The sequence below is a fragment of the Cupressus sempervirens genome, chromosome 11, assembly GCF_028749045.1.
Source record: "Cupressus sempervirens isolate cs-2001-9-10 chromosome 11, ASM2874904v1, whole genome shotgun sequence".
NCBI classification, from domain to species: domain Eukaryota; kingdom Viridiplantae; phylum Streptophyta; class Pinopsida; order Cupressales; family Cupressaceae; genus Cupressus; species Cupressus sempervirens.
The window spans coordinates 60,908,030-60,928,208 of record NC_143128.1 but is presented as its reverse complement, the minus strand read 5'-3'; the positions used below and the strand labels follow the sequence as shown (position 1 = coordinate 60,928,208).

General features: G+C 35.7%; 1 protein-coding gene across 1 annotated transcript; it reads left to right on the top strand.

The window, feature by feature from the left end:
• The first annotated feature begins 14,214 nt into the window (after positions 1 to 14,214).
• LOC149528247 (luminal-binding protein-like) lies at positions 14,215 to 19,903 on the top strand. The gene is made up of 9 exons (XM_089810314.1): positions 14,215 to 14,299; positions 15,128 to 15,452; positions 16,483 to 16,750; positions 17,331 to 17,545; positions 17,687 to 17,929; positions 18,048 to 18,527; positions 18,682 to 18,836; positions 19,058 to 19,140; positions 19,269 to 19,903. The coding sequence occupies exons 2-9, from the start codon at positions 15,365 to 15,367 to the stop codon at positions 19,759 to 19,761; spliced, it is 2,025 nt and encodes a 674-aa protein (XP_089666440.1). The 5' UTR covers positions 14,215 to 14,299; positions 15,128 to 15,364; the 3' UTR covers positions 19,762 to 19,903.
• Positions 19,904 to 20,179: the final 276 nt, after the last annotated feature.

Genomic DNA, 20,179 nt, shown 5'->3' with positions numbered 1-20,179 from the left:
GAGTCTCTAGAGATGCCAAAAATAGAAGCTCCATCTTCACTAGGTACTGCCTGTAGGAGTTAAACTACCGTCATAATGCATTTTCGATGCATGGAAAACTCTAAATTTAGAACTAGCTATTATCTCTTAATTCTTAAAAATCTTCCCTAACACTACTGAAAAAGCCCACCTGCACACCTGGCACATTAGCACACCTCGAAAGCAAGCTCCAAAAAATGCATAATTTCACTAAGTGTCAAAATCAAAATTCCAGCTTCTGGGTTTTGTTCATCTTTATACTAGAGATATGTATGGGTATTTGCACATTTTTTGACCATTACATGTTTTCTTCTCTAGTCTGTGTAGGCACCTAAATTTCTCCCTCCTCTAGCTCAACTTGTTGAGGACAATTCCACTTCCTTTTGCCTTTACCTTAACCTTTATGAGCCCTGTAATATCCAATTGGCCTATCAAGTTGGTGTACTAAGCACTGCAATGAAACATAATGTGATGCTGCATTTACTAGTCTAGAGTGAATCAAAGAGGAAACCATCTGAGATCTTTTAGTTAGTTTTTTACACAGTGTTAGGGATGCACCCAAATCTATGTGTCCTAGCTTGGTGTCCCAGATCTCTGAGTACCCATCCTGAAATTGTGATTTTGTTGGCACACCCTAGAACTTGAATACTACCAACTTTGGAACCATCTTCTTAGAAAGGGAGGATGATGAGGACGCCATTGAATCTACACAAAAATCATGTCCATTAGCTTAAAATTAAAGAAAAATAGATTAATGACACCCTAATACTGGCATAGTTCAAAACCCGAAAAACTAGACTACTTGAAAATAAGTTAAACCTGGTTTATAGCCCTAGAATGCAAATAATATGTGCAGCTAGCACACCTAATAGGTGCACCTAGTGTGTCTTTTGTTCATTCAAAAGTGTGGGGTGTGCTACTGGACACCCTCATATAACTTAGGCAAACTTTGTTTTCTCATTTAAGGTGTGTAGTAGCGCATCTCATGGGGTGCATTACTGCGCACCTAAAACAAGGCTTTTAAATAGTTTTTAAAGTTTTTTATGAATTTGCAAAAAAAGGAGGTGTGAAGTAGTACCCCTCATTAGGTGTGATATTGCACAGCTAAATTTGATTAGCTTTAACATTTGTTCATGTGTCTTTTACAGGGCGAAGGCAGGACATGAGGTGCACCTCAACCGGTGCACTGCTACAGTTCAAGATCTCAAAAGAGAAAGTGAAAGTAAGAAGGAGAAGACGGGGGGGGTTATATAGACCTTGCACACCTTAGGTGTTGCTTAGGGCACTTTGGTGCACTAGCATGCCTAAGGAGGTGTGTTGGTGTGCCCCCCTTTTCTTTACAAAATGACTTCTCTTTTCGAAACTCTAATTTTTTGACAATTGTGTTTCTAAGTCAAGACCCAGTCTTGACCAAAAACCATAGATAAAACCTTAAAAAAGACTTGGACCCCAGACTAGGGATTCGAAAACCCAAAAATAAAATAGGTGGTCCCCATTTCTGATCAAAATGGGGTGTGCATTGTGAAACCACAATAGTATGCCCATTAGTTTGTGGATGGTTGGCAAGACCAATACTGGTTGGATTGCCACCTCCATCTTCAACCTTTCAAAGCTCTCATCTATAGCTTTGGTCCATGTGAATTTGGCCAACATGCCTCTCTTGGTGGTGTCATTCATTGGTGCACATATTTCAATAAAATTCCTCACAAAATTCCTATAAAATTGTGCTAGGCCATGAAATATTCTAACCTTAGTAGCAGATCTATGAGTAGGCCAACTCAAGATTACCTCTACCTTACTCTTATCCATTTTCAGACTTCCTTGGGAAACCACAAAACCAAAGTACACTAACTCTTCTTTCATGAATTCACTCTTCTCAAGGTTCATTTTTAACTTCTCCTCTTGAAGTTTCCTTGACACCATTTCTAAGTGTTTCATATGCTCCTCTTTTTTCTTGTTGAAGATGAGGATGTCATCTAGGTACATAACAAAAAACACTCCTATGTAATCCTTTAAAACTTCATTAATAACTCTCATTAAGGTGCTTGGTGCATTGGTAAGACCAAATGACATTACCAACCACTCATAGATACCATTTGTAGTCTTAAATACAGACTTCCATTCACCCCCCTCCTTCATCCTAATCTGATAATAGCCACTCTTGAGATCAATTTTAGAAAATTATCTAGCTCCACCAAGACAATCCATTAGATCTTATATCCTAGGAATATGAAATCTATATCTAATTGTGATTCTATTACTTTCCCTAGAGTCAATACACATTCTCCACTTACCTCCCTTTTTAGGGGCTAGGACAACTAGGATTGCACATGGACTAATGCTCTTCCTGATCAATCCTTGATCAAGTAATTCTTGGACTTACCTTGCTATCTCCTTGTTCTGCTACGGTCTCATCTTGTACACAACCTTATTTGGAAAGGATGCACTTGGTATGAAGCCAATATGACTTATGGCTCTCTTTGGGGGTAGTGTTGGTGGTGCTCCATCACATATGATATCCTTGAACTGTTGTAGTAGTTCTTGAACTTCTGTATGTATAGGTTCTTCTGCTGATGACTTCTCCTCCTTTGGCTTCACCATGATAGCATACCCTACTCCTTCACCTTCCTTTAAGTCTTTGAGGCACTCTTTCCCACTCATCAGTAATTTCTTAGCAATAGCATTCTCAACCTCGTCTTCTTCTAACAATGACTGTATCCTATAGGTGACTCTATCCTTCTTGAAGTAATACTTGATTTCCTTTCCATGGTGCACTACCTCTCTGTCATACTACCAAGGCATTTCTAGCAATAGATGGAAAGCATCAATTGGAAGTACATCACATATGATCTTATCTTGGTAATTACCAATGGTGATGTCCACCCATACTTGTTCATTCACCAAGATATTCTACCCTTTATTCAACCAAGTTACCCTATAAGGACACTCATGTGGAATTTTTGTTAGACCAAGCTTCTATACTGCCTTTTCTAATATCACATTATCAGTAGACCTCGAGTCTATGATCACCTTACATACCTTTCCAAGTACCTTTAATGTGGTCCTAAAAAGTGCTCTCTTTGGTTTAGCTTCTTGCTTCACTGGTTCCTTAACCAAAACTCTTCTCAACATTAGGTTCTCATCCTTTTCCACTTGAAGGTCTACCTCACTTATTTTATTACTGTCTTGTACATAAGTTATTTTATTCTCACCATAGGATGTTGATGCCTTCTCTGGACATCTATAGGCAAGATGCCCTAACTTTCCACATTGGAAGCATTTCATGTTACTAAAATGTGATCCTCTGTTGGTATTCCCATATCTTCCTCTACCACCATTATTGGAACCTCTTCCTCTATTATAACCTTCCCTTTGACTAGTTTGACTAGCCTATTCAATCCACATGAACTCCCCATAGCTCCTTTGATCATTGGCCCTTCCACTAGAACCTCCCCTTGAGTCTCTAAAATCTCTACCTCTACCTTTGCCTTTAGAGTTTGAGTCATTCTTCTTTCTCAACTTTTCTTCCATCTTTCTAGCCATTTGGAAACAACTATGTAAGGTAGTGAGGCTGAACAAACTAAGTTCAGCTTGTATAGCCCACTTAAGGTCATTTAGATACCTTGCCACCTTGATACTTTATGCCTCTTGTACCCTTAACCTTAGGGCTAGTTTTTGGAACTCTTCACTAGAGGATGTCACATCAAGATCTTTTTGTTTGAGATTCTTCCTCTACTTTTGAAGTTAGATCTCATAATCCTATGATAGACATGTCTCCTTGATCTTTTCTACCATTGCCTTCCAATTAACTATTGGTTTCTTTCCCTCACTTTCTCTTTCCTCTCGCACAAACTTCCACTAAGTGAGTGCTTGTCCTTTCAATTTTGACTTTTCCACTTTTACCTTTTGAGCCTTTGTTACACATTCACATTCAAAATGTTTCTCTATACTCTCAATCCACTCTAGGACTACTTATGTATCCATCTTCACATGAAACATTGGAATATTCTCAAGACTCTTCCCCCAAAATTATTTGAGGGCCTTAAAGAATGTTTATTTCTCACCAAGTGAAGGTTCAGGTTTAGGTATCTCATCCTCCAAACTCACAGTTTTCTTTCCCTTACTGGTGTTGGTGTCTTCATCTTCCTTTGCTAGAGTTGCCTCTTCCATTTCATTCAATTTATCATTCATCTCTTCTATAGCCTCATCTAGAAGCCCAACCTTTTCATCCATGATCTTCTTCTTCTCATATACCTCCTTAGACAATTCTGCATTTGTCACCATCTTTCTAGATCCACTTGATTTAGTGGGAAACAGAATACCACCACAAGCCTTAATCTTATGGCTCTGATACCACTTTGATGGGGAGCTTCTTCTCTTAGAGCCTTTTTTCTCTACCAAGGCTATTTCTTAGCCTTGTTCGGGTATCTTCTCTAACCCTAACCTAGAGGACTCTCTCCTAATCCCCTTTCACCAATAAACTCACCAATCAATTCAGTTTCTTCTCCTCTAACCCCAAAATCCAAACTATGCACTTCTTGGTCTATCAAGCCAAAAGTCCACTAAATTCTAATCACTTATAAACCTCCCTAATGAGTTTCTTAACTCATTCCAAGTCATTCTACATCATTTTGATATGTTGACCACCTTCACAACTCATTCTTGCTCTCTTTGGTCTAGTAGCCAAAAGAGCCCCTATTAGCCCTCCTAGAAATAAGGAACCTTTAATAACTTGAAAAATATCTTAACAAGGCCTATTGATTCCTTATACAATTTTTTTGTACTTGATCTCGACTCAAGGATTTTCCAGGTCTTAGGTGGCCATGGTGTCCGAACGGTACCTTTTCTAGAAAACCCTATTTTAAGGATTTCTAGGGAAATGAAATCAACTACATTTCTAACACAATAAAATATTCACTCCATACTCCCTCCTCTAGTTCCCTCTAGTTCTTGGAAACTAGACACACCATTCTACAATTTCCTAGCCAAGATTGGCACACACCAATCCTCTGTTCCATCTAGAACTCTCTTGCAAGCATCACTGCACCTTGAACTCATGAAGCCTGTCACTTCCAGCCTCAGTTAATTCATGTGTGACTGAAATAGAAGAAGATCTTACACATCTAGAGGAAGAAGACAGATTAGTAACATATGAAATTGAGAAAGGCATAGATGAGAGTCAAATCATGTAATTGGTTACATCCATAAGGATGCCCAATTTTGAAACCCCAAGCACAAGCACCAAAAAGACTCCCATGGAGATGTTGTTGGAAAGCATGACTAAAAGTTCATTGTTGACCCCCATTGGTGATCTAGAAATAGACATATTGAGTCAGACCATGACACTAGACTAAGACCATAAAGAGGACATAAGGAGTCATTGACAAAATGGCAAGTAAGCTAGAGGTTATCATTCAATTAAAGATTACAAAACTAGGTCTATAGAAGAAGGCATAGGAAGTGATTAGAATGTTTGATAGTCAATTCAATATTCTTAAGAAAATTGCATCTACAAAGGAATAGGTAAAACATGATGCACAATTGTTTGAGAGAATATGTAAGAATATTATAAATGACTTAGCAATTCTTGACTTTTGCATATAAAAGAGTTATTAAGGTGTTTATCTAAAGGAAATACTTTGTATGGATATTACACTCTTTCATACAAAATCATTAATGATATTTCTGAAGGATTGAAAGGAAAGAAAATAGAGTTGCAAGGCATGGTCAATGAACTTCAATTGCCAAAGGTGTACATTAAAGACCTAGAAAGTAGAATTGAAAAACAATGTGATGAGATCATCTTAATAGAGCTAAAGAGAGAAAGAATAGTTGAGAGGTTCTCATTACTGAGAGAGCATCTTACTATGAAGATTAGTCATACTCAGAAGCATTTAGATGAATGCCTTAAGGCATAGGAATCTTATGAGAAGTTTGTTTATTCATAGTTGAATGCACTTGAAGTTGCATCTTATGGACTATGTGCCCTTATCAACACACTAGAGGCACTCCAAGACATGTGGGAAAAAGATTTTAAGAATATAAAAATAATCTTTTCTGATTGCATTTCATCTTTTTCAAGGTAATCAACATGAAGACAAGGAGGTAAAATTTTGAGTTGTATATATTTTTTGACACCTTGGTCATTAATTTCAAAGGGGGAGAGTTAGTGTTGGGAGGTTAGTGCCTCCATCCCCTCTAGGTTGGTGCCTCTGTCCAACATAGACCAACGAATTTGTGACATGTGCTTAACCACCTCTTGCAGATCCTTGTTTTTGGATGTTGTAATGTTCATTGACATATCAAGCTTTTGGTGTAATGACAACAAAGATTCCAACATGTGGTATCAAAGCGTTGGGTTACGGGTTCAAATCCTTCGAGTCATCTTGAGGGGGGGATTATTAGGAGGTTGGTGCCTCCATCCCCTCTAGGTCGGTGCCTCTATCTAGCATAGACTGACGAATTTGTGACATGTTCTTAATCACCTCCCATGGATCCTTGTCTCTGGCTATTGTAACATTCATTGATAGCTCGAGCTTTTGGTGTAATGACAATAGTTATTCCAATAGTTAGTGATTGGAAAGTTGTATTTAATATGTAAAGGGAGATATATTTTAGAGTATAGTCAAAGGGGCAGTAGTATTGTAATTAGGAGATATAAGGATGAAAGATGGTATAAATATAAAGTGATCCACATGTTTGAAGAACACAACTTTTGAGAATTTTTGAGATTTTGAATTTTGGGACTTAAACTTTCCCATATGTTGCCATCAATGCAAAGGGGGAGATTGTTGATAATCTGGCTAGGATAGATAGTATGGACTTTTTCATCTATGGAAACATATACTCGATATGAAGTAAGCCAAGTATGGAGACAAAATTTTGGCAAGTAGACTTAGAAAATTGTCTAAGTATTATGCAGTTTATCTAGCAGCATAGTTAGATTTTTTCTTGGCATGGTTCATAGAGACATTATTGGCACATGCATATTTACTTGGTGATAGTATAGTATGTTAGGATATCGTACTTAAGAGCATGAGGCAATACATGTAGTATAAACATAGTTATGATAGTTTTTCTAATGGCAATACTAAGTCAACATAACATGACAAAGATAAGGAATCATATATTTTATGTTAATAAATTATTTTGTTTACCATAACAATTACTTAATAAATTAGGGACAACATGCTAAATGTTAACCCTAAGTGGGTAAAGTGTAATTTTGTATTTTTGCAGACACGTGTGCAGGTGTGAAGGCCGATTGGATACAATAATAGGGTATAAAGCAAAGTTTTTGAATAAAAAGTTAAGTGTGGTTATAGTCATATCTATACTATTATTTTCTTATACAAATTTTGTGACGAGGACACTAAGAGGAACTACATGCAAAGTTGGTACAACAAGATAAAAACATCATATCAAATATTGTCGATACCAACATTGAGAAAGAGGTTCTTATGTTTATCTTTTTGTATACATAATATCATTGTATATTACATGTTTGGGAAATGGTCTCATCTTATATAAATTTTTTAAATTGTATAAAAAATCCTAACATGGTTGAGGCTTATAATAAGGCCTAGTCCTCTAACAAGGACCAAGACACTATACAGATGTAATAGACTCCTAACAGGGTCAGTATCTTTCACAAGATACTTTTGATTAGTGGATCATTTTGTGGGTACCATCCCCACTAGTGTTTTCCCTTGGCCAGGGTTTTCCTAATTAACAAAATATGGTGTTATGTGTTGGATACAATTGTTCAATTGTGTGTTGTCTTTGATGTCACAAAAATGTCATATCAATCATCAGATAGAGTCTACCAAGCTTAGAAGGTCAACAAGGAAAAGGATAGAGTCTACCGAGCTCAGATGGTCAGTGAGGCAAAGGACAGAATCTACCAAACCCAGAAGGTTAGTAAAGAAAACTTGCAATATCTACCAAGTAAACAGTTCTTACTGAGCTCACTTAATCATCAAAGGAAATGTGGCAGAAACAGTTCTTACCGAGCTCACTCGGTCATCAAAGGAAATGTGGCAGAAATAGTTCTTATCGAGTAAACTCGACAGCCAAAGGATTTTAAGGATATTGCAATGTTAACCGAGTCAAGAAGGTTAACTTAGGAAATTTCTGGAAGCAGTATTTATCAAGCAAGGTTGGCCAATAAAAGATTTCATTGTTTTATGAAATAACGTTTATTTGTTTAGAGTAATATTTGTAGCCGACTAATGTATGGTTTATTGGTAAATTTAACATGTAAATGGGCCAACTTGACAATCTGAATGGTATAATTAAGAGGTCAAGTTGCAAATTCTAAGTGTGAGTGGGAGTGTGTGTGGAATTAATGTGATATGAGGACTGATTATTGTGGAAGCAAATTTGAAGGATGATCAAAGATCATTGAGGAGCAACAAAGCTATATTTGATCAAGGAGGATCTAATGATGTTGAACAAAGACCTGTAGCCAGAAAATTCAGTTGCATCTTGTTCAGGTCAATTCATTGTTGCTTTCTAACCATTGTAGCAGTGATTTCAAATCTCTTAACAGAGTTGGTTTAACAACCATTTTGTAAGTCCTCTAACAAGGTGACAGTTCAGTTGAATTGTTCTAAAGACCTCTAGCAAGGCCACTCCAAATAGGGTGATTAAATCCTCTAATAGAGTCACACCTAACAATGTGTATTGTAACCTTTAATAGGGTTAGTTCCTAATAGGGCTCACTTCAGAAGAGTGAAAAAATGGTGACTAGTTACTTGGTGGTTTTTCCCATATTGGGTTTCCACATTAAATCTGGTGTCTCTTGTGTTCATTTTTGTTTTTAGTTACATGCATGAATGCTTGAAGATAAGTAATAGTTTAATTTACTGAGTTACAACATTTGTTTACTGAGTATCAGCAGTAACTAGATCTTTAAGACATCTAAGGGATCTGTGAATTAATTTTTGTTAGTAACTGATTCACACCCCCCCCTCTCAGTTACTCTATCTTTAATCCCAACATTATGTGTTACATTTCTTTATGGTTATGTTAACTATTCAACTTAATCAATTTATTCATTTATACAAGTTATAAGATTATTAATGATATCCATAGTTGGGAAAAATTTTGTGGAGTACTAATTCACCCTACCTCTCAGTATTTGTTATTTCTAACACCTCTAACCATATTTATTGTTAGAATGTTTACAATAATTGGGGGGGCAGGCATGAATCAATTATCCAAGGTCTAGATGTACCAATTGAACAAGCTAAAACTTATATAACTTTAGATATTATCATTCATTAGCTCAATCTCTATAGTATGATTTCAATAACATCAACTAGCAGTCCACTATCCTAAATATAACAAACTTGTAGAATGTGAACATTAATAGTAAATCACCACATATAGCATCCACACAAGTTTGACACTAGGATTTAATGTGGAAACTTAATTTGGGAAAAACCACCAGTAACATGTCACCAATCTTTTCACTGTTATGAAGTGAACTGTATTAGGAGCCAACCTTGTTAAACGTTACAAAACACGCTGTTAAATGTAACCTTATTAAAGGATTTAATCACCCTGTTAGAAGTGACCTTGTTAGAGGACTTTAGAACATTCCATTAGAATGACACCTTGATTGAAGGATTTACATATGACTGTTATGTCAACCTTGATAAAAGGATTTCAAACTAATACAATGGTTAGAAAGTAACAATACGTTTTGATCTAACAAATAGAACTCACTTTGCAAATACAAATCTTAGTTTGGCTCACAAGTTGATCCATTGACAAGCCTTCATTGTCATCTTAGTCTTTGATTTTCTTGGCAACCCTTCAAGCAATCACACTTATCCTCTTCTCAACTCTTCTCAACCTTCTGCTTAAGTTCTCTAGTCAATAACATCAACTAATACTCCAACCTTCAACAAATCTCTAAGGTTAGCCCTTGTATGTCCTTAAATAAGTAATTTTGATCTTTTGCCACTTAAACACCACCATAGATCTTAGGGTTATGATCAAATTCAACACATTCAATGAATTTGTCCACCTTTTTGTTTATCCTTTTCTTTTTTAGAAGCCTCTTCATGAATCCTTTCATAGAAACACACAAACATGGTTTCCCTTGATTTAAATGTTTTAGGTCATCCATCCTTATGTTTAATACACTTTCCATATTCCAAGAAATCAACTTTGTTGGCTGGAAATTATGATTTCTTGTAAACTATGAAAATGTTGTCCCTCAACCAACACCATTTTACAACACTCAATCATCACTAGATTACTCAGTTGCTGCTAGATTTCTTGCTCGGCACATATACTATCACTTGGTCAATAGTGATGCTTGGTCAACACTATTTTTGCTCATCACTTATTGTGGTTTGGTCGACACTAGCATCACTTGACATGTATTGCAAGTTCCTTAATCTTCTGCTCTATTGCTCTCTCAAGCCTACACATTTGATCTATCTTTGATCACTTCTTCAAGGATTTAGTACAACTATCTTCTCTACTTGTAACATGATTTAAACAATCACTTTATCTTGTCAAAGTCTAACTAATCAAGTGCCAATTTGTAGTTTCCTATTCATAACTGAACTAGGTGCTTTTGCTATGACCAACTTCTCAAATCCTCTTCATCAATCATATAGATATGGCACTTAGATTAGATAGAAAATTGTCTTACCAATAAGTTTTGATATCAATGATAACATAACAATTGTTCCAATTGGAGTTTCCAACAATTTCTATATTGTTTTGCCTCTAAAATATTTCTTCCTTGGCTTTGTGTCTTTAGATTTACTTTAAAAACTCTTTTTCTTTTAAACATCTTTCTTCATCCATACCCCTTAGAATTACCTCATTATTTGGTATTTCTAATGCTTCTTGTATTCCATTTTTTATTTCAAAAATATTAACAAACTCCTCTTTATTCCGTATAAAGAGTCTTCTCTTTAATACTTTTAATTTGGATATGAAGCATAATATCTGGGACGGTCCCAAAAATATTCTTCAAATTTAAATGGGCATCTTTTAGGCCTATTGTATTTTTATATGATAAGTTGCATTGAAAATTGATTAGACCTAGAACCTGGTAATATAATTGAACTTTTATTATAAGCAACATTCAACATTCCCTATAAAGAAGAAGTTGTCTAGTTTCTTGGCTATATTAGTGAAACCCTATGTCCTCTCATTCGATGTGAAATTACCATTGTTTATTTTAATTTTCATTAGATTATTTTGGATGACCCTATTTCAAAAATAAACTTGGCATTGAAATTCTTTGGCAATGCCTCCTCTTTTTTTTTATTAAGCTAAAATAACGTTTAAGCCACCTTCAATAATATAATTTTGGCTCAGGAAACTACTTAAAATAAATTCAATATATTTCCAAAACTCCCTCTCTCTTTTTTTTTGGTTTAGTGTAGAACAATATAGATTAATTAGAATGAAGATCAATTTGATACCTATACTCTTAACTTTGTTAATCAACCAATTCCTAGTTTTGATCGAATTCTGAAAAGAAATCTTCCTTGGATTCCATATTATGCCCAAGCCATTCCTCAACCTCCATTATCTCTAAATTCCATAGTCTTATTCGCTTTGTAAAAATATCCATTTCATTTTTTTCACTTTGGTTTCTTGGATCAACAATATTTCTACATTATATTAAAATACATGCATTGCTTAAAACTATGTGTTGTTTGTCAGCATTCCAGGTTATAAGTTTGATAGGCTCTTGGGAAGGAACCTCCCCTTTCCTATATGCAATAAAGTTATGATCTTGGTTTGATCATCAATAACTCCATCCTCTCTGAGTTTTACCATAGACTTGCACAATCTAGGACCTTTCTTTCCCTTGGTTGGTTTGTGCTATTCTCAATAGAATCCCCTTTAGATCATTTATTTATTTCGATGATCTTTGAACCTTATTCCTCCTTTTTTATTTCTTCTTCCTCCATTCCTGAGATTTGAGCTAAGTTATTGTTTTTCCAAGGTGTCCTCTACATCTTCTTCCTCTTTTGATGATAACTCTAGCATCTCGTATATTGCTTCAAATTATAAGGGAACTACTCTATTAGCATTTTAAAAATCTAGTAATTCTATGTTTTTTTTATATTCTTTAATATTTTTCACCTCACTACGACTCTCTTATTATTGTCCAACTCTTGTTTTTTATCTTCTACATTCTTCCCCATCTCTCCTTCTTCTCTTTCACTAGTTTCCTTATCAATTTCATCCTCGCCTATTTTTCCCACCTCTCACTATCAATTACCTCATCCAACCTTGCTTCATTAATTTCCTTTATTGAATCCATTGGGAAGTCTCTTTGTTCTTCTTCCAATATTTATCCCTCCTCTAAGAAGTTGTTTTTAGTATTCTCTTCTTGAACTTTTTCTTTAACTCTCAACCTATTTTTGTATACTTCATCAAGGGAAACTTATCTAGTAGCTAGTTAAGTTTCTCTTTGTTTTCTACCCTTTCCCTTACATCTTCCTGCTCATCTTTGTTCTCTTCAATTTCCCCATATCTTTCATTGGGGCCTTCCAAAATAAATCCCCCATTTCTTTCTTAAATTTAATTACATATCCTTCCTCTTGTATATGACACTTAACATCCTTGTTATTCAACTTAGGTTTCTCTTTTTATTACATTATTGTGAACCCAAAATGTGACAAATTCTATCCTTACACAATATCTTTCTATTTTAGTAATGATTTCGAACGACTTTGGTGTTTTCACCTTTACATCTATTTTGATAAGAATTTTAATTTTTGTAGACGTCTCATAATTTTCTTCTAAACCTATGAATTTTCCCAAAGCATAATTCCTCTTGGGTATCATAATTTAATAATTCTACTAGAAGATAGGAATAAATATCCATTTAGGGCAAGTTCTTAATTGAAAAACATTGGCATTGAAATTTGGTTTTCAATTTGTGAATTGAAAGCTATAGAGCCATTACGAATTAATAGATTACTATTTAATAAATCAAATTTCAATGACTTTGATACAAAATCTAGAAATAATTTTTTTTTAGTAAGGGCGGATATACTTACATGGCCAAGGAATGCTCGTTTCCAACAACTCACAATGTTGTTCATATTCAATCCCAAGCCACTCCATCTTGCAAAAAGCCTATGTGTTTTGCAGCTTTTCCATTTTGTATCCCCATTGTTATTTTGGATAACAATTGCTTTATAGTCCCATTTTTGGTAGTCCTAAGGGTTTCTCATATATCCACACCTTTTATCAATGTTGGATTGCAAATTTTTTGGTTTAAAATTTTTAATTTTTCCATTTATCTTGTGGTTGATCTATGGATAAGACTTTCCTTGATATTCTAGTTTCACACTTGCCCTGGATGGACTTAGGCTTACACCCCGAAGGCACCTTGTTTGTATTGTTGGCAATTTTAAAAGCATCATAATATTGAATTACCCTCCCAATTTGTTTTTGCCAAGAGGGATCTCGTTCACTCCATGTGCTACTTGGAATTCAATAGCTACTGCAATGCTATTGGCCCTCGTAGCCAATGAAGCATTTAAGAGTTTTTGCCTTGTAAATCATTTTCCCTAATAAGATTCACATGGAAAGGGATTTTCTTACAACCTTCAAATGTTTAAATTTAGACTAAATGCCACAATTTTAATTCAACAATATAAAAAGCTAAAATAATTTTTTTACCATCTTCTATATTTTATTTAATGTGTGAAATTAAAACTCCTAATCTATCCTATAAAACACAAAGCCTCCTCTTTTATTTTAGAAAGCATGTGTATATTGAAATGGAGAAAAGCTTAAATTCAGTCTTTTGTTTTGATTTAAAGAAATATGAAGTGATTTTCATTGTTTATTTTTATTTTTTTTAATAGTTAAGGAATTGGAAAGAATTCATAAAATTAGGAGTCGACCAAATGGAACAAAGAGTTTCGAAGTAGTTTGCTAGAATTCCCGCGTGGCATTCTCTGCCACGTGGCAGCACACTTTCCGCTGCAACGGCCCAAACTTGTTCTTAATTCACACGCGGTAATTTTCTATTCGACCAAACACGTCAAAGCAAAAAAACACGAAGTTGGCAAACGTGTCTAATTATGATTGGCTTGTTTACGATGCACACCTCTACCCAAAATAGAGCGAAAGTTCTCGAAAACGTTAGTCGATTTGCAGAGCACTATAAGTTCGTTAGTGGCTCCAAGATCTGATACTTGTGAATGATATTCGTGTAAACATCTTTGCAGGACAAGACGATCGAGGGTATTTTCAAGTTTTTAGGTGCTGGAAGAACCAAGTAAGTAATTTTTTCCTCGCTTTCGGCTATTTTGGGAGGTTATTGGGAATTCTGCATGGATAATTCGGTTTTCGGTTTATAATATGTAGCTGTGGTTTTGGCACTGTTTCAATGCGAAATCTGAAATAGCTTTTGTTTTGGTCATTTCTATTAAGATTTTTAGCGTTTCCGATTAGATGCTTGTTTACCTTTAAAATTCTTTGCATTTTTAAGTTCACTTCGGGTTTTCAGTATTTCGGCAGGAAACTTGGAGAATTTTACATGATTACTGTTCATATTTGGGTTTCTCAGAGTTTTTAAAATTTATCTTAAATGTTTTGGCACATTGTCGGTGCGCGTTTGGGCGATTTGCTTGGATCGGTTCATATTTATGATTTTGGAAATTTTAGAACTGTTCCGGAGCATTTACGATGCGGAATATGGACTTTTTACCATTTTCGATTCATATATGTGTTTTTTAAGTTATTACAATTGTTTAATGTGTTTTCAAGACGAAATGTAACGTTTAAGTTTCATAGTTCTTGATTGTAATTTTTCATTGTTTTTGGAATCTTGGATGCGAAATTTGAGTGATTTCGTTTTTAAAATTCGCATTTGAGTGCTTCGATTCATTTGAGAGGGATTATTGCCTTTTGGATACATAATTTTGATTATTCCATCTACCCATTTTTAATTTTTAATTTTTAGTCGCTTTATTAAAAAATAATCTTCATTTGAGTAGTCTGTAAATTTAAAAGGCTCTCGCGCTTTTGGCTGCGAAATTCTGGTTACAATTTTTGTGGGTTGTTTTTGAACTTTTATCCTCATCTTTAAGTTTTTCCTGTGCAGATTGAAGATCAGGAGGGTTTTTAGCGTGAGCATTTTGACCCTTTGGGTTTCGAGGGGATTCTTGGAGAACTAAAGTAACTTTGGAGAAATTTGAGCATTTCTGCGAAATCCGGGTGCAGAATTCAGTTCTGTGTTTTGTGATCCGGTCGGGCGGAAGAGTTGATCGTGCAGTTCGAGTAGAAGAAAGCTTGTTAAGTTCTGGTCTGTCGAGGTTATAGGAGGACTTGGGTATCAGCTATGGTACAAAAGCAGAAAAGTCGAGGATTCAGCAATGGTGGAAGAGATTTCAATAACTTTTTGTTCCTCGCGACTTTTATTTTTGCAGGTAAGTTATGTTAATTCTATGTTTAATTCGCATTTAAGTATTCAATTTCATTTCAAACGTTCCGAATCGGAAGGTGGAAGGTACCATGCTGTGAAGGAGCTACACTCGAAAACTGGAATTTTTAAAATGTTTTTGAGCCTTATTTTCTACAATGCTTCCAAACATTAAAGAACTTGTGCTCAACGCTAGTTTTTGTAGGATAAAGTCAAAAGTGCTGGCCTTCTTATCACCCTTTTCTAGACACATGGAAACTGTAATTTTCTTTCTTTCTTATGTCTATTCTGGCGACTTAGTTTAGCAACCAGCAACCCATATTTTGGGTACATATGAGAACTAGGGTGAGCATTGCGTCTGCAAGCCGTCTTACCTCTTTAAATAGAAAGTAGAGTTGCAAACTATGAAAATTGTAATTGTTATTTTAACCTGCGAAAATTCATCTGTGGTAATTTAACCCTGTAGCGTAAGCTTTGGCTCAAATGCTATAGCTAATGAGGGATTTACCCTTTAGTCAGGTTTTCCTCACATGTGCTCTGTGAAAATGTACATTGTCGAATATCTGTTCTTTCAAGTTCACCAGGAATACACTATATGGTCAAATTTACTATGCATACGGTACTGAGTCATTCACGAGGAATCACTGAAATGCCACAACTGAGAGTTACCTATCTCTCAGAACACTAGAACGTTTTTACCTAGCATGCTCGTTGTGATGAGATATTCGATACCATTTAACACTTATTAGAGTCCAATCTGTTTGACAAGCCCAATTAGAAGCAAATCCACTTTAAATTTAGGAACTCTGGCGTAGTACTTGCACTGAATCTGTCTCAAAGCGACCTGAATTTTTTATGGATGAGCAAAACTGCATTTTACTTTGTTCTAAATATATGCAATGCAATGAAAGTTTATTCATAAGTTGAGAGATGTAATTCTAGTAGCAGTAAGAGATGGAGTGTTAATAAAGAATGGAGATAAATTATAAAATTGAACTTATGATATTATTCTTAACTATGCCTTTTTTCCCTCTCAGGTTTTCTTGTCAGCTCCGTTATTGCCGCAGAAGAAGCAGCAAAGTTAGGGACGGTAATTGGGATTGATCTTGGAACAACATACTCCTGTGTCGGTGTGTACAAGAATGGACATGTTGAAATAATAGCAAATGATCAAGGAAATAGGATTACCCCTTCGTGGGTTGCATTCACCGATTCAGAAAGACTTATCGGGGAAGCTGCTAAAAACCAGGCAGCTCTGAATCCTGAAAGAACAGTCTTTGATGTGAAACGGTTGATTGGAAGAAAGTAAGTTTTTATTCTTAACGCTGTATTGTGTTTTTAAGATATTATCCAATACCAAATTAGAATTAAGAAGATCATGGTCGATTTCTTTATCGTTTTTATGTTTTGGCACTTTATACTTCACTTAATGGATTATTTGTTAGCACTGAATTGGCATCTGAAGGTCATAATCCTGGAAATCGTGTGTGGGATTGGAAAACCTTCCTTCGAGAAACTTATGGAAAGGAAATGCACCAGAGTGTCTTATATTTTCTATCGACGGTTTTGAAATATATATATATATATATACACACATATATACACACATATATATACACACTTATACTGACAGTTTACCCAAAATTACTGTTATTTCCCTACTGGCTTTCGATACACATTACCAAAGTTGATGGAACTCAATTTTGATTATTGGAGCCATGTGCCGAAAGCTATTTAGGTCCGAGGAAAAGAACATTGTGTTTAGGTCCTCTTCTTGTGGCTTTATTTTGACAATTAGTAGTTGAAGTAGAAGTGGTGCATTGTGCAATAGTGAGGGGAAGATCTTATTGTTTATTGACAAGAACATGATCTAAATGTCACTCAGGTTTGACGACAAGGAGGTACAAAGAGACATCAAACTTCTACCGTACAAAATTATAAACAAGGATGGAAAACCTTATATTCAGGTGAAAATTAAGGATGGTGAAATCAAAGTTTTCAGTCCAGAAGAGATTAGCGCCATGATCTTGACTAAAATGAAGGAGACAGCTGAGTCTTTTCTCGGGAAGAAAATCAAGGATGCAGTCGTGACTGTTCCAGGTATTAGCTTTAACAAAAGGTCTTTTAGGGTCTACTCGAGGAAAAGATTACAGGTTTTTGGGCAATGCGAAGTGTTACTTCAGAATTATGTAAACCTGCCTTTTAGGTTGAAAGCTAATCAAGTATCTTTTTTATTCTCAGCATATTTTAATGATGCCCAAAGGCAGGCAACTAAAGATGCTGGTGTAATTGCTGGCTTAAACGTTGCTCGTATAATAAACGAGCCAACAGCTGCAGCAATTGCGTATGGATTAGATAAGAAAGGAGGGGAGAAGAATATTCTTGTTTATGACCTTGGAGGTGGAACGTTCGATGTGAGCATTCTCACCATTGACAATGGTGTTTTTGAAGTGTTGTCAACGAGTGGAGACACTCATCTAGGAGGTTGGTATTCTTATTGATAATTTCCATCATTTAGTGACTAAAATTCTTGTCCTGCAAAACCTGTATGAATGCTTTCTCTGTGTGGGAACTAATCTGATATGTTCTTATGCAAATACAGGGGAGGACTTCGACCAACGTGTTATGGATTACTTTATCAAATTGATCAAGAAGAAACACAACAAAGACATTAGCAAGGACAACAGAGCTCTTGGGAAACTCAGAAGGGAATGTGAAAGGGCTAAACGTGCTCTGAGTAGTCAACATCAAGTGCGAGTTGAAATTGAATCACTTTTTGATGGCATAGATTTCTCTGAGCCATTGACAAGGGCAAGATTCGAGGAGCTCAATATGGATCTTTTCAAGAAAACAATGGGGCCGGTAAAGAGGGCACTCGAGGACGCAAACTTGCAGAAGAATGACATAAATGAAATTGTTCTTGTTGGAGGGAGTACCCGTATACCGAAAGTACAGCAGTTGTTGAAGGACTTCTTCGATGGGAAGGAGCCCAACAAAGGTGTTAATCCAGATGAAGCTGTGGCTTTTGGCGCTGCTGTTCAGGGTGGTATTTTGAGTGGTGAAGGAGGCGACCAAACTTCAGGTTTGTAGTCTTGCAAAAGAACATTAAGACTTCCTAACTTGTGCATAGGTATTTCAACTTTCAAAATTGAATTCTTCAAATTTCTATGTGCTCTACTGGCTCAAGTTCTGTTACACTGAGGTGTTCTGAGTTGTTAATTTTTTTTCATCTTCAGATATTCTTCTATTGGATGTTGCTCCTCTTAGCCTTGGTATTGAGACTGTTGGCGGAGTAATGACCAAACTTATACCAAGAAACACTGTCATACCAACAAAGAAATCTCAAGTTTTCACGACTTACCAAGATCAGCAGACTACTGTCTCAATCAAAGTAAGCTGATTTATCCTCAATAAGTTTTTTTCATTTTGAATTTGATATTCCGGATGCATACTGTTTCCTGTTGATTGATACTGTATCCTGTCGATTCACTGTCTAGTCCTATTTCTAGCCGTTTATGTTCGTTTTTTCGCTAGCTGAAGAATATTTAGATGTAACAAATGAGTGTCTTCAGTTTCATTTCGATTAAAAATTTGTCTGAATGTTAAACTCAGGTGTATGAAGGAGAGCGGAGTCTAACAAAGGATTGCCGAGAATTAGGCAAGTTTGATTTGTCAGGAATTCCACCAGCACCTCGGTAAGCATCAGAATGTAAAATCTTTATTGTCATGTTGATAACGAAGCAATTGTTATTTAATCTTGCTTAGCACTGGGGTTATTGACTGACTTACCATTGTTTTTCATATGTGCCACTGTTATCTACAGGGGTGTGCCGCAGATTGAGGTTACTTTTGAGGTGGATGCTAATGGCATTCTCAATGTCAGAGCAGAGGACAAGGGTACCAAAAAATCAGAAAAAATTACAATTACAAATGATAAAGGTAGATTGACTCAGGAAGAAATAGAACGCATGGTGAAGGAAGCAGAGGAGTTTGCAGAAGAGGACAAGAAAGTAAAAGAAAGAATTGATGCAAGAAACAATCTTGAAACTTATGTCTACAACATGAAAAGCACAATAAATGACAAGGACAAACTGGGAGACAAGATTGATTCTGATGATAAAGAGAAAATCGAATCCGCTCTCAAAGAAGCACTCGATTGGCTTGATGACAATCAAACAGCAGAAAAAGAGGATTACGTAGAGAAATTGAAAGAGGTGGAAGCTGTGTGCAATCCAGTTATCAAACAAGTGTATGAGAAAACGGGCGGATCCTCTGGAGGCGATGAGGAGGAAGATGATTCACATGAGGAACTCTAAGCGACTGCTGCTTTTTTTTGCTATAAGATACAGATAACACCTGCCAAATACCACGGAGAGAAAGGGTGTGCTCATACAGCAATGCCAAATAGTGTAAAAATTTGTTTATGAATAGAAGTCACTATTATCATTTTTGATGATACATGGAGGGAGTTAAATAGAGGTTCTTGAGATTCAGAGAATTTGAATGGCATGTTAGCCTTTAATCGTTCAATCTATGATAACTATAAATGCTTTTGGATTTGACTATTTTCAACTCTTGTTGTTTAACATCATATCTTTATTGGTCCCAACATCTTGAATTCAAGTGCTATTGCATAAACCGCACTGAATATCTCCAGGAACTACAAATTTTACAATGTTGAAATGCGTCTAGATTTAACTTTTGCATTTGGTAGTGCAATTTTAAAATTGTGGT

Coding starts and splice junctions, on each gene's coding strand:
- LOC149528247 (XM_089810314.1), top strand. CDS start 15,365: ATGGTACAAAAGCAGAAAAGTCGAGGATTCAGCAATGGTGGAAGAGAT. Junction 16,751..17,330: donor AAACGGTTGATTGGAAGAAA/GTAAGTTTTTAT, acceptor AATGTCACTCAG/GTTTGACGACAAGGAGGTAC. Junction 17,546..17,686: donor TGCAGTCGTGACTGTTCCAG/GTATTAGCTTTA, acceptor TTTTATTCTCAG/CATATTTTAATGATGCCCAA.